The 14,006-nt window shown below is 40.1% G+C and overlaps 1 protein-coding gene across 9 annotated transcripts in view; it reads left to right on the forward strand.

The window, feature by feature from the left end:
* Nucleotides 1-14,006, forward strand: part of TANC1 (tetratricopeptide repeat, ankyrin repeat and coiled-coil containing 1) — an 88,858-nt gene that overhangs the window by 52,322 nt on the left and 22,530 nt on the right. For all 9 annotated transcript variants that reach the window (XM_074873930.1, XM_074873929.1, XM_074873935.1 and 6 more), the window contains 6 exons: nucleotides 2,778-3,035; nucleotides 6,423-6,548; nucleotides 8,618-8,899; nucleotides 9,754-9,905; nucleotides 11,168-11,399; nucleotides 12,627-12,793. In XM_074873930.1, the coding sequence (XP_074730031.1) occupies nucleotides 2,778-3,035; nucleotides 6,423-6,548; nucleotides 8,618-8,899; nucleotides 9,754-9,905; nucleotides 11,168-11,399; nucleotides 12,627-12,793 (1,217 nt within the window). The remainder of the gene's footprint in view (nucleotides 1-2,777; nucleotides 3,036-6,422; nucleotides 6,549-8,617; nucleotides 8,900-9,753; nucleotides 9,906-11,167; nucleotides 11,400-12,626; nucleotides 12,794-14,006) is intronic.

Genomic DNA, 14,006 nt, shown 5'->3' on the forward strand with positions numbered 1-14,006 from the left:
CTTTAAGGCTTCTCTAAGTGGTGAGTGCTTGCCTTTTATAAAAAGAGGAGTCATGTTGGTTTGCAATACTTAGTTTTGGAGATTAAACCAATGTGTTTGTTCATTGGTTTAAAGTGGTACTGCACTGAAAAACTTCTCTGGTACATGATGGAGAAGGGGAAAAAGGGTCCTGTTTCTCTGTTAATTACATGCTTTCAGCCTTACTGAGCTCTTCAGTGAGGTACTGCAGCTCAGGGAGGGATGTGTGCATCTTTTGTATTCGCAGTTTAATGTCACAGAAGAGGCATTTCTTATGCAGATACTTTATGAAGTCTTGGAATAAATACATTTACAGTATCATGTAATGCAGTAATGTGGTAATGCACAGTTCATCCAAGACTATAGAAGCAGCTGTTGGTTTTGGAGTGGAGTGGGTTCCTTCTCTCCTTCAGGAAAGACAGGATAATAGGCTGGAGCTCTGTTCTTTAACCATTTTTAAAACCTGTTCTTGAGTGAGAGATTCCCGTCTCTCAAGTGGACAGATGTAGATACTGATACGAACCTATTACCCATGCTTTGCAAGCTTGAAATATTCTATAAGTCTGTGTCCTGAATGAGGTCAGAACTAGTCTTATGTTTGTTTTAAAACAGTACATTACCATGCCAACTACATTATCCATTGTATAACCTTGTAAGTACTAATGTTTTTAAGAAAAGATTTTTGAACGCAGTGATAAAAGTTGCTTATTGAACTAATTCAAAAATAGGAGAAACATGAAAATACATCCTTTATTGTACAGAGAGGAGAGAGGATGGTGGAGTTGTGAAGCGTATGAGTGTGAGAGCAGAGGGCAAGAACCTTAGAGAAGATGGGAGGTTGGGAGGGAGCTCCTTCAGTCAAGTCTACATGGTTCATGATCCTGGGACCGTATGAAAATCATCTGCCGCAGTGCCGTGGAGCTGTCATTCATGTCTCAAATCCAGGGAGAATTGGAACACCCCTTGTCCCTTGGCAACCCAGTGCAGCACCCCTTACGTCTGTGAAGGCACGCAAACCAAGAAGGGAATAAGAGGCACCTTTCTAAGAAATGGCCCGTGGTTCTGTATTTTAAATACAAATGTATATTCAAACTTGCTATTTAGTAGTAAATGTGCATTTTGAATGATGTTTAGCAAGTATATGTTTTCTAATGTCTTTGACAGAGTTCATCCAACCATGAAAATAGCTTGCTCTTTCATGCTACTTATGTGGGCTTCCATTGTATTTCCACTCCCATGATGTTTTCTGGGCCAGCAGACTGATGGCAAATCTGTCTTTTCTCTCTTCCACTCTTTTTTAATTACAGTTCAGGTTTCTTCTAGTTTTCTAATGTTTTACTGCTGTAGTTGAATTCTTCTTTGCTTCTGTTGAGTTTGACATAATAGTAGTGGAGGCAGGTTTTAACCTTCAGCAATGAGCTAAGTAGGAGAAAAGACGGGGCTACTGGCCAAAACGTAGGCTTTTCTGGATACTTGCCACTGTTTCAGTGTGGAAATCTTGAGCTGCAAGGTTTCCTGATGCTACATTTCACTCCAGGAGGAATCACAGTTTTAAGTATTTCATACTTCAGGAGGAGCCAGATTTTTTTGACACAACCATAAAAATGAAATAAATTTGTTGTATAGAAGTACAGTCCAAGCTGTGTGCAAAGGTTAATGGAATGCCTGAAAAGCTTTTTCTTCTATTGGCTCTAAGGTGTATGTTGTATTACTGGTATTTCTTAGAATATGAGCTCTTGAATTTAAGCATTGGATCTTAAAGTTCTCATGCATGCGAGGCTAAGCTGAAGAATGCAGAGCTGCATGAGCACCTCCTTGTCCCGCAGGGCTGAAGCTGCAGCGCAGTTGGTGTGGAAGAAGAATAGTTGGTGCTGCTTCTGACTGGACAAGGCCCAGAGTTCCAAGGAGCAGTCTGTGCGTTTGCACTTCGTTAGTGGTTGTGCTGGGTTTGTGTGTGTGGCAGGTTTTTGGCAGCAGGGGAGGGGGCTGCAGCAGTGGCCCCCATGAGAAGCTCCTCAGAGCTCCCCCAGCTCCAAGTCGGAGCCGCCTCTGGCCAAGGCTGGGCCAGTGAGCGACGGTGGCTGCACCTCTGGGATAACGTATGTGAGAAGGGGACTGGGAGGAGGAGAGGGGGCTCGTGAGGAGGAGTTAGGAGAAGGACCCCTCTGCAAACACTGAGGTCAGTGGGAGGAAGGAGGAGGAAGGGGGGAGCTGCCGGAGCAGAGCCCCCCCTGTATCCCGTGGTGAGGCGGCAGGGCTGCCCCCCCGCCACCCGTGGGGGTCACCGAAGGAGCAGGGATCTGCCTGGGGAGAACTGTAGAGCTTTTGTTGTTTCCATGTTTGCAGAAGGGTTTGAAAATTTGCAAGATACATTATAGAATTTTAATTTTTAAAAGAAGCTGAGACGTTTTGGTGAAGTAGTAGATTCTTCATATAAGGTCATTAATGGTGGTTGATTTGGGTTTTTTTCCCCCCCTCAGCACAAATTACATAGATCTAAAGATACACCTGGATTCTTCAGAACATTTTCTTGCCTCTTTCTTAGGTGTTTTTCCCAGTCTGAGAAGCTGTGTTATTCAGCTCTTTCAGATAAATAATATTTCTTAGATTTAACAAAATGACCAGTGAAGAAATACTTTAATATTTGCTGGCCCAAAATGCCCTTTGAGTATGAAAGTTATAATGCATGTTAATGCAAGTGTGCCATTTTCCTCTGATGTGCACTTTAGTTATGGGGTTTTTTTTCCTCTCTTTTTCAGCAACTATAACAAGTTCATCAGAAAATGATGATCGTAGTGGATCCAGTTTGGAATGGAGCAAGGATGGGAGTCTCAGAGCTGGAAAACATCAAGGGATTAGTCATGATCGAAGAACAGACAATTGTTCACCAGTTGCAGAAGAGGAAGCTGTTGGGTCTGCTGAGAATTTGCCAAAAGTAGTGCCAACAGGAGAGGGTCCCGTTCCTTATGCTCAAAGTTCTGGCTCTTTAATAATGCCTCGTCCAAACTCCGTTGCAGGTAAAGTTCTGAGGTAGAAGAAAGGTTGTTCTTAATGATGGGACATTTCTGTTGAATCTTCCTGTTGAAGTCATGTTGTTAGTATGCAAGTATTTTTATAGGACAAAAGAAAAAAGCATAGGTTCTAAACTGAACAGATGAGCATTACTTAAGCTGTTTAAAATTGTCATACAGAGGGCTTTTATCATGCCTTTTAGTAGGTATTGGTTAGGTCAGGACTTCTGGAACACTTTAAAAGTCCATCAGTCATTCTAGGACTGTATCTGGTGTCAACTAATCCTTGAGGTTGTTGCTTTTGGTGTATGCTCACATTTGCTAGATCTGTAAATCTGGCTAAGACCAAAATCATACTTTGATCTCTTTTGAGCAAGCGACGTGTATATTCTTTAAAGAACTATATGAAATTCTGCCTTCTTGTGGAACTGTTCCTTCAGAAAACGTGAGTCTGTTCAGTTGTGGTAGGTACATACATGACCTTACCATTACTTTTTCTAAGTGTAAAATAGACAGATCTCTGAAAAAGCACTTCTGACTTAAAATCTGATAGTAGAGCCCATCAAATTCTAACAGTAATTGACAATTCGCTTACGTAAATACAACCCTGCAAGAGAAACCTCCTGATGTTGTTCAGAAGTGTGGGTGCCATATATGTGGCAGCAGGTTTAACTAACTAAAAATTCAGAGTTAAAAATCTTGCTAACTGCAGAAAACTTCACTAATGAGGTTAGGGCTTGGGAGCTGCTGATTCCTAGAAGAAAGAGGGGGGGATATTACACTTCATTCCGGCTAGAAAATACTGTCAGTCAAAGGGAGTATTTTTAGTATAAAAGATGAAACAAAAATTGATGCGTGGAATTTTCTTAGTATGGTAGGATGTATAGGGGAATTATTACTCGTAATCCAACTTCTGTGATTGTCAGTGGCAAAATTTTGGGAAAGAACATGCTAGCAATTTTTATGAGACTCCTTTAAGTTCTGACAATACCACTTTACATTTTGAAAGGGTATAGATTGTAGTATGAGCACTAATTCTGTGTTTTCATTGTGAAGGCACAAACATGTTGGTTCAGCTGGGGGGGGAAAAAAAAGGAAACACTCTCCATTTCATTTTCAAAGGAAATGTATAATGTGTTTATTCCAGAAAAGTCCAACAAATTGTAATATATTGGAATTGCAACAGGAAAAAATGCTATTAAGCAGCTCAGTAAACATTATCAAGAACTTAAGACTTGTCAGTAATAGCCAAAATCCAGTGCTTTAGAAAAAAAAAATCGTACATTTAGAATGTTTCATGAAGTGTCAGGGAAGATACTAAAACACAGACTGCAGTCTTAGAAAGGTAATTTGAGTTCTAAAATACCATGAAAGTTGTTATTAGCACATTGTTTCAAAATTCCAGTTGAAGGATTATTTTGCAGCACTGTATTATGATATGAAACACTAATGCCCAGTTTCACAGGGGCAGGGGGAGTCCACAGTTTTGCACAAAACCGCTGTTACCACAGAACAAAGGTTTCCAGCTTTCTGCTGTGTTTGTTCATTAGAATCATCCTGTTGACAGAACTGAATGTCTTACAGTGAACAGCAGCAAACAATCATCATGAATTTGCATGTCTGTAGCTATTTTACATAGTTATAAAATTAGAAATGTTAGAAACAATTTTGAGTCTGCTTTGAGAATAGCTTGGTTTACCTGCAATTTGCCTACTGAATGAGCTGAGCTATAGTTTTATAATGCTGGAAAGTTAATGCTCTGTGCAGATTGTCGAAGGAAATGTCGTATCCTGATCTTAGATGTTCTAGTATCTGATAGTGCAGAGATTTTAGCTACAGATTTTTGTGAAATCTAGTGTGCTTCTAAGCTGTAAATGACATGTTTTCTGACTTTTCAGTGCCAGTGCTAAATATCTCTCTTTAAAAACTGGATACTTGTGCTACACGTGCAAGAAATAACCTGCAATGTCCTTGCAGATAAGGGTGACTGAAGAAATTTTTCCTAGATGAATGTGGAATTGGAAGTTGTCACACCTCCAATACCTGCTAGAAAAGCAGGAGTGTTGTTTTAGGAATCACTGACTTGTGTTTTGCTGTTCCTGCTTCCCCTTTTATTACATCTCACTTCCTGTTTTCAAGTTCTGAGATGGACCGTAACCATACCGTGCTCCTGCTTTTCCTTCTGTTTTATGTTATTCTCTTCCTGAAGAAAACTTCCTAGTTCATGAATGTGATGCAGGTGGTATTCCAACTCTGCATTATATGTTAAGCTCATTTGTTCTGCTCTTGATTATCATTTGGAGCATTTGTACTGCTTGTGTGTGATTCATGTTTTTTCAACATACTTGATCTACATGTCCATTTAAAATTAGTGCCTTTTGGAGAGGGACACTAGTTTTGCTGACTCTAGGACAGGAGGAAACAGCAAACACTTTATTTTCATGGATATTATAGCACTACTGCATAAATTTTGGGGAATTTCACTCTGAACTAAATGGCTTTGTTGCCAAAGAGGACTGCAGTAAGTGCCCTTTTATTGTTACAGCTGTCTGAAATACTGATCCCCAGATTTTAGCTTTGGATTCTCGTAGACTTACAATACCTGAGTTTTGTGAGTGTTAGAAAAGCATAGACTGCGGTGGGTTGTTGGGGGCCCCTGGAGGTTTCTGGTCCACTGTCTTCTTCCCTGCTTCTGTTGGGTCCTGAGCCTCTTTCCTTTTTGGCTCCTTAGTCACCTATGTCAGAAAGTTATTGTCAGTGCACTCCAGAAATCTGAATTGCTTGTGCCCTGCTGTGTTGTCCCTCCAACAGATGGAAGACTTTGGATTTGTTACCAGTTTTGAAAACTGCTTTTTTTTAATGTGAATATTCATTTGGTTTATTTCTGGTGAAAAAATACATATCCCTGATACAACTCAACAAATATGTTCTCTGGATTTTCGGTTCTTTTGTATAGCTATTGTTTTGGTTTAAAAATTGAAGAAAATAAAAATTGTTATCCACAATTCTGCAGCATTTGATGCAAAAAGAATATAAATATTTCCTCACAGATACTGTACTGGCAGCTAGTATCAGAACCTGCTCCTAAGACTTCTGACCTCACTGATATGGTTGTTCTCATAGTGAAAAAGGGAATTGTGTTAACATGAGAACTGTTTACCACGTGGGGAGGTTCAGGCAGATGTGAGGGCCATCTGAAAGGGGCAAAAGTCCAGCTAAATCTTTAGTGAACTTGACTGAAAAGCATTTTGTAAATCTTATGACTTAACCGCTGCCATGGTCTAGAAGAACTTACCTATAAGTACTATGTTGAGGAAAGAACTGTAATAAATCATAATGATCTTTGTAACTTACGCTGAGAGAAAAATAAGCTTCAATCCTTTAATACTCTAGCAACAAGTTCAACCAAACTGGAAGATCTGAGTTATTTGGATGGACAGAGAAATACTCCTTTACGCACTTCAATTCGCTTACCTTGGCACAACACTGCTGGTGGAAGAGTGCAGCAGGAAAGTAAAGGTACATATATTTACACCCGCATCTGTCTTGGCCTGGTCGTGCAGTTCCTCAGTGGTTTTGTAACAGGGATGTTCTGTGATATTTGTGAACACCCCCATCCCACAAACTGTTATTTTAGAGTTCTCCTGACAGATCACTCAGCATGTCTGAAAATACAATGCTTGCTTACACTTTTTGCTGCATAATGCTGTAGTTTAGAAATTGAATGTATGTTTTTTAATAAGAAATCAGTGCATTGTGTATCTAAGTGTGCCTGGGCAGGGCAGTGCAGATCATGTGGATCTCCAAACCAAAGTTGTGTAATACCAGTGTTGGGGAACTGTACTGAATATTTTCTTGACTGCCAGGTTTTATCATGTGTCATTTGGATACGAGTGTACTGCAACTTAAGAAATACTATGCTGAATTTAAAATCTTCAAGAGGCTGTTTTAGGAAGAAAACTGATCTAATACCATTAGACTTACTTATGACTAATTATTTACGACTAATATATACTTTGATATCTCTGGTTGTTGAGTCTGAAAATAGCAGGTTTATGTTAAGTGCAAGTGATGTATGCGATTTGTTTGTTTTCTCCTCTTAACTAACTTAGCTATCTGCAGGCTCTGTTAATTGACCAGTGTCACAAGTGGGTGAGTTAGACTGCTCAAAGGACCACTATCTAAGGTACCAGCAAAAGTGCTTTTATTGAAATACCATGTTGTAAAAGCGTGGCTTCACAAAGTTTGATGGCAAGGTTCACTCTGTCACTTACGTACAAAGGATATAACAACGATTCAAAGTTACCAAGAGGAAATCTGAGTGCCCTGTAACACCAGCTTACCTGTGGTGAGAGGGCTCTGCCTGAGGAGCAGCCTTGAGGGGAGGGCTGGGAGGCAGCTCACCAGGCTGCCCTCTTGATGGAATAAAGTGGTTGGCTTGCGATCAAGCCGCATGCGGTGCAGAAAGTGTGCGGGAGGCGCCTGGTGCCCACAACTCTCTCTGCACCTTGAGGAACCAGCCTTCGAGGAGCCGCTGCTGCTCGTGCCTTCAGCACACGTGGGTGTTCCGGGCTCCCATGTGTCAATGCTGACGGTGCCGCTCTGCTCCTTGCGGCTGTCCAGAGAGCGGACTGGAACTGGAGAGGTTCTTGGCTGGGTTGCAGCTCAGGCCTTTACCTCCTCTGCAGCCTGAACCAAACTGCCGCTAGTTTGGTCAAGGGCTCAAGAGCATCTGTCACAACAAATAGCAATTCAAAGAAGAAAAACTTAAGCAAATTCCTGGTAAAACTGATCTTGAGATCGTATATAGATGCTATGCTGTCCTCTTTCGTTTATTTTTTTTCAGTCAGAGAGAAATGCTGAAACAGCATTTGTGTAACATGAGGTTTGGTTAATGAATCCTTAGAGCATTATATTAGTGAACATTATTATTTTGGTAAATTTTAATGTATTTTATGTGACCAAACCCAAATTCTTCTCTCTCTAAGTCTTGTCAGGTGTTTGCCAAATGTGTAGATTACAGTAATCAAACATGACTACTTTCAGCTGTGCTGTGTAGTTTCTGTTCTTCTAGCTTCATAAGTACAGAAAAACAGGTAGTAATTTTTTTATACGTTACTTTAAAAATACACGGGTTTTTAAAACAGAAAAATTTATTCTCTGTACCTTTTTCTGTTTCTTTGTAAATGTCTTTACAGATTTGAAGACCTGACACTGAGATGCTCAGCAGTGTAGTTCACTCTAAACTGAAAAGTGTTTGACACTTCCCCATTTATAGATAGAATTATTAATGCATTTTTAAGAAAACTTTCGGATTCTGCAACTTATTAACTCAAGGTCAATTGTAAAAAAATCCTCAAATTATACTTGTAACTTTCCTTCTTTAGAGTATAATTCACATAGGAATTATGGAGGTGACCTGAACTGAGCAAATCAGTCCTTATCGTTTTCATGATGAAAGCTCTAAGAAGTCTGATTATGAATGCTATTAACAAGGTCACCGAATGAAATTATCTTCTGAAACAGTGCTGTTTTATTGCATGTTGAGTTTCTTCTCATACGCTTTTGTCCCTGCCACCTTTTCTCAGGTCATTTCATCCCCTATAAGCCTCAAGACATTTTGCTGAAGCCACTGTTGTTTGAAGTGCCAAGTATAACGACAGACTCGGTGTTTGTCGGAAGAGAATGGCTGTTTCAAGTGATTGAAGAAAAATTGAAGAATACTGATCCAGCAGAGAACAGGGGAGCTGTCATTACTGGAAATGTGGGATTTGGGAAGACTGCAATTATTTCTCGGCTGGTGGCACTTAGCTGCCACGGAAGTCGCATGAGACAAATAGCTTCAAATAGCCCTAATTCATCCCCTAAAAGTATGTTCCTTTTCTCAGTAATTGTACTAATAACAAGAGTCAAATGTCGTTTGCTTTTTTGGCTTAAGGTAGTCGGGCCTTATCAACTCCCTGGCAAATACTTGTTTCCTCCAGTGAGGAAAGGAAGCTGTTAAAATTGGATGCTTTGACAAATACCTTCCATGTAATGTAGCGTGGTCTCAGCCCGTCAAAAGAGACGGTGAAAAGGAGACGGCACGCAGGGTCCCTTCCTGCTGTCAGGCAGAGTGTGCCCTAAACTCTGCTGGCAGGGTGACTGCAGGAGCTCGTTCTCCCGTGAGTTTGGAGAGCAGTGACACGTTTCTGCCCCAGAGTACCCCGGGCGTGTCCCACAGAGCTGCAGGAGAGGCAGGAGTAAAGCTCTGGAGAAACCCACTGTCTCCTGCTGGGATCCATCGGAGTCAGTCACCTGGCTCGGCTACTGCCTGCGATAACTGGAAGGATGGTGTGGCTTGTCACTGCTACTTCCCCTGCTGACACTTCAAATAATAATAATATTATTATTAATAACAACAGTGATAAACGGTTTATCTTTCCCAAGAGTTCAGTCATACAATAACTATCAGTTTAAATGAGTCATTGCATACGTAATGTTCACATCAGCATGGTTTTGCTTTCAGTGATTCTGTAGTTTTGATCTAAAAGTCAGTTGAATTGTTTTAAAATGTTTAAGTTGCAAATATGTGCCTGTATTTATCAGACTCGTTTAGGCTTCTTTTAATGCTATTGTTCAGTTTTAATTTTCAGCAGTAAAGGTATTCTGTAATGTTTTCCTATAAAACAATCTGCTGTCAGCAAATTTAGTCTCTTTTGTATTTGTTGTCTTTCAAAAATAGGTGGTGACCCCTGTCAGGAGATTCCTTTAAGTCAGTTACCCCTGTCTGCTTCTCCAGCAAGTGGTTCCAATACAATGAAGACTCTGAATTTTTCTGGTGCTCCTGAATACCAAAACCAAGCAGGTGATTCTGTGAGACGTCTTGCTTCAAGGGTGAGTTTTCACTTACTGACAGATTTTCAGTACGTTAGAAAACCTCTAGCCTGGGGGAGGCAGCCTGCTTTGCAGACCTCCTGGGTATGCCAGTAGGCAGTGGTGGGAGAACAGGCCGTAACATTGGACACTTCCAACAGGTGGGTATGTTTCATGACCGTGAAACCAAATACCCACTTTACTACCTTTCAAGTTATTATTTGAATTCTGCTTTGTCATAGAGTTAACATTTAAAATTTCACATCTGTTTCATGTGCGTATGGGAGGTTGGGGTCCTTTACTTGCAAAGGGGGCTGTGTGTTCTCTATGGGTAGATGCTCATCGTACCTTCCAAAAGCAAAATTCTGGGAAAAAAAAAAAGAAAATGTTTGGTCTCTGTGTAATCCATCTGTATTCTGTGATACAGGTTGAGTCTGAATGTAGTCTATTTTCCATACTCTGAGAGGCTGAAGGAAGCAATTAGAAGTTATTTTTGCATTAGATTATTATGATAAGTGTTTCATTTTTTTGACTAAGTAGTAAAAGTAATTAATGTCTGAATTGTATGCAAATAGTTGTGAGGAAAACATGAGGCTGTTGTTGCAGTCTTCAGGGTGATGCCTGTTCTTTGGAAACAATGTTATGAAAACCACTGAAGTGCAAACTTTGTATTTACTATGAACACTGTGTTTTACTTGTGGTTTGATTTTTTTTCCCTCAAAGAAATATGGCCTATGTTATTTTTTATTCTTAATTAATGCACACCTCTGCAATAATCAGAATAAAGCCAGTTGTCCCCTTTCTCTTTGCTATATGAAGATGTCCTTAATAGCTATCTGTCATTTGCTTTTGCCTGATGATGATTAAATTAGTCCCTGGGTCATTGCAGTGTGTGACACAATGTTGTTAAATTATAGCTAATAAGTTGCTTAGACAGAGTCTCAAGTTATTTTTCTGGTACTACTTAGTTACCCAGCTGTTTACCCACTTGTATCCAAATGGCCTGAACTCAAATTACTGTGTGTTCCTGCCAGAATCTGACATTGTGATTTCTTTCCCTCTTTGTGTGCCCTACAAGGTCAAAATCTAATTCAATGTCTTCCTTTCTGTGTCTGTGCCACAGGCCATCTGAGACCAGCTGCGGAGTAGGATAATTATTTTAACACTGAAAAATATTTTGTAGTTGAAAGAGAAATTTAGTAACACTTGATCATAATTGCACTAACTAGTAACCAACTTAAATATTGAAGGGGTAATGCACTTTTTTTTTTTTGATTCTCCAGGTCGTTGCTTATCACTACTGTCAAGCTGACAACACATACACATGTCTTGTCCCAGAATTCGTGCACAGTATTGCAGCTTTACTTTGTCGTTCAAATCAATTAACAGCATACAGAGATCTTCTAATAAAAGAACCTCACTTACAAAGCATGCTTAGCCTGAGATCTTGTGTCCAGGATCCAGCAGCAGCTTTTAAAAGGGGAGTGTTGGAACCACTTTCAAACCTCAGGAAAGGTAGGTTAAGCAGGAAGTGACATGGAAACTGCATCTAAATGGCATAAAAAGTGAAAACAATCTAAGAATATGTATTTTAATGCTCTAAGAGAAACAAATAAAACAGAACATTCCCAGAGAAAGAGATTCCTTAATTGTGGTAGTTCTTTGTAACATTAACAGGTAGATTTTGAACAGTTGCTTCATGTTTTAAAATAAAATTCTGTGAAATTTATTAAAGGTCATGGAAACTTTACTTTTTTGCCAGAAAACACAAGGATAACCTTGTAGCTTGAAGTTAAGTCTGGTACGTTTGCATTAAAGGATTTTGGTTTCAGACGCATTTGATTTTTGTCACACTTCTTTCTTTTGTAATTTTCTGTGCCTGGACACCTGCAAAGGGGGTGTGGCTTTTGCTTCCTTTTAAAATTGGTACAGCAGTTTTCCAAGGAAGTGTGTAACAACGTGATTTTTGTATTTAAAAAAACCTTAGCCAACTCCTCCTTGAGAAGAGCTGGGCTCGCAGTGAGTCGCAGCTTGAGCAGGTACTTGATGTGTGGCAGGTCAGGGCAGCAGATTTGCCTGTGTGTGAGCCCAGCGTGTGTCATTCCTATGACCACTGCTTTGCAGTTCTTGCATTTTGTTGACAGTCAACAAAATTCTTGTGAAATCCATTGGCAAATCTTATGTTTACCCCTGGGATTTGCATCCTTAAGAAGTGCTCAAAATGGATATTGCTAGTTTCTCAAGCTGTTGCAGAGTAACCTTTTCTCCTCAGAACTGAAAGCGTAAACCAATGCCTCTATGATTTTTGCAAATTTTAAACTATTTTTGTTTGGTAAGCCCAATAAAGGATAAGTTTTAAGAAAATAGCTAATAAGTAAAAGTAGTGTTAATTAATAGCTTAAACAGCCTACATACGCCTTCTTCCCCTATCCACGCATCTCTTATATTTACAGCCTTGTTTCATCCTTTAACTCTTTTAAAATCAGTTGTGAAATAGATACATAATAATAACGCAGTAAAAAACACCGTTGTGATTGTTTCCCCTTTTTATCATTTTATGGCAATGTTGTTTTATATCTCCTAATGTTGTTCTTAATCTCCTAAATAATACTTAAATACCGTAAGATGTATTGCTGTGCATAAAGGTACATTTTTATTTTTTGGTCTTCAGAGTTTGGGGATAAAGTACATCAGCAGGAGAATTTGTATTCATCCTTTCCTTTTTTTGTTTTCATATTTCAGAGCAGAAAATTCCTGAGGAAGACTACATAATTTTGGTAGATGGTTTAAATGATGCTGAATTTCATAAACCTGATTATGGCGACACACTTTCTTCATTTATCACAAGCATAATCTGTAAGTTTCCTCCCTGGCTGAAGCTCATTGTGACTGTAAGAACTAACTTCCAGGTAAAAACACCGTTTGACTTTTTCTCCTTACCCTCAAAGACTAAGTGATCGTTTCTGTTGGTGCAGCTGCATTATTATGGAAAATACTGGGTTTAGAAGAATTCAGAGTAAAGTCTCTTGGGTTTTTTCCCTTCCTTCTTTTTGTTGTTGCATGTTTATTTACAGTGCACAAGTATGATATTGGAGGGCTTTTTTGTTTTGAATCACTTTCTGGAGTATGCTAGTAGAATTGATAATATAAGAAGTGGTGAAATCAGAGTCTGCTTCCTTGGCCTTCAAGAGTGAAATGGGTAAATGAATGTTTGAAAGGTTAAAAAAAAAAAAAAGTAATTGGAAGCCCGTAGTGATTTTCCCTTCAATGTTTACTTGGAGTGTATTTCTGATAGTATTAAGCTCTGGATTTTCACTTTTTAGGAGGGGATAAGCCACAATTCCGCTCTTTGTGTTGATGAAATTGGTTTCTGGCCTTATTAGCATTGATCTCTCTGCATCTCTTGACCTGTTTGCTGGCCCTGAAAAAAACCCAGCCTCAAAACTTCTGGTTAAAGCATTTTATCAGAATTAAGTAGCTAAGAGATACTTGCAGAAATCCTGAGAGTGTTTAAGTGAGGCCATGCAGAATTCCCATTTTTCTGCACTGGACAGCAATGTTCTGAACAAAGTCCTGGTTTTGTTTCCAGCACTAGCCAGGCTGTTTTAAGATAGTCTCCTTCACTTCAGTGAGCACCCTGTGTCTGTATCCTGGCAGTGCTTGAGGTGCAGCACTGTCTGCAGGCCTTCGAGCCCTGTGCTGCTGCCTGACCAGGTGCCCCTGGCTGCCAGAGGAGACCTGGAGGAGGGGGAGAACCGAGCCCAGCCCTCCACTCACTCTTCCCTGGTGCAGCTGCGGGTGTGGCAGGTGGTCCCAGAGCTGCTCTGTGCCCATGCTGACAGGGTGCAGGGCGGGAAGTCGGATGTGTGATGGGGTTGGGCTACGTGGCCTTTGAAGGTCCCTTTCAACCCAGACTGTTCTGCGATTCCAAGTCTGTTTTGACAGTGTAAGGGTGCAGGTGTGCTTCAGTACAACCTCCTGAGAGTTTAGTTCATATCTGCCTTCTTACCACGAGGACTCTAGGCATTTAACTGCCGGGTGAGTTTAGTTCTTCACTAAATCTTTATTTTTAACAAGGGATTTCTGTAGTAGGGACTGTTTCCTCTGGAGAAATGTGTATCT

This window comes from Strix uralensis, chromosome 6 (genome assembly GCF_047716275.1).
Source record: "Strix uralensis isolate ZFMK-TIS-50842 chromosome 6, bStrUra1, whole genome shotgun sequence".
NCBI lineage: Eukaryota > Metazoa > Chordata > Aves > Strigiformes > Strigidae > Strix > Strix uralensis.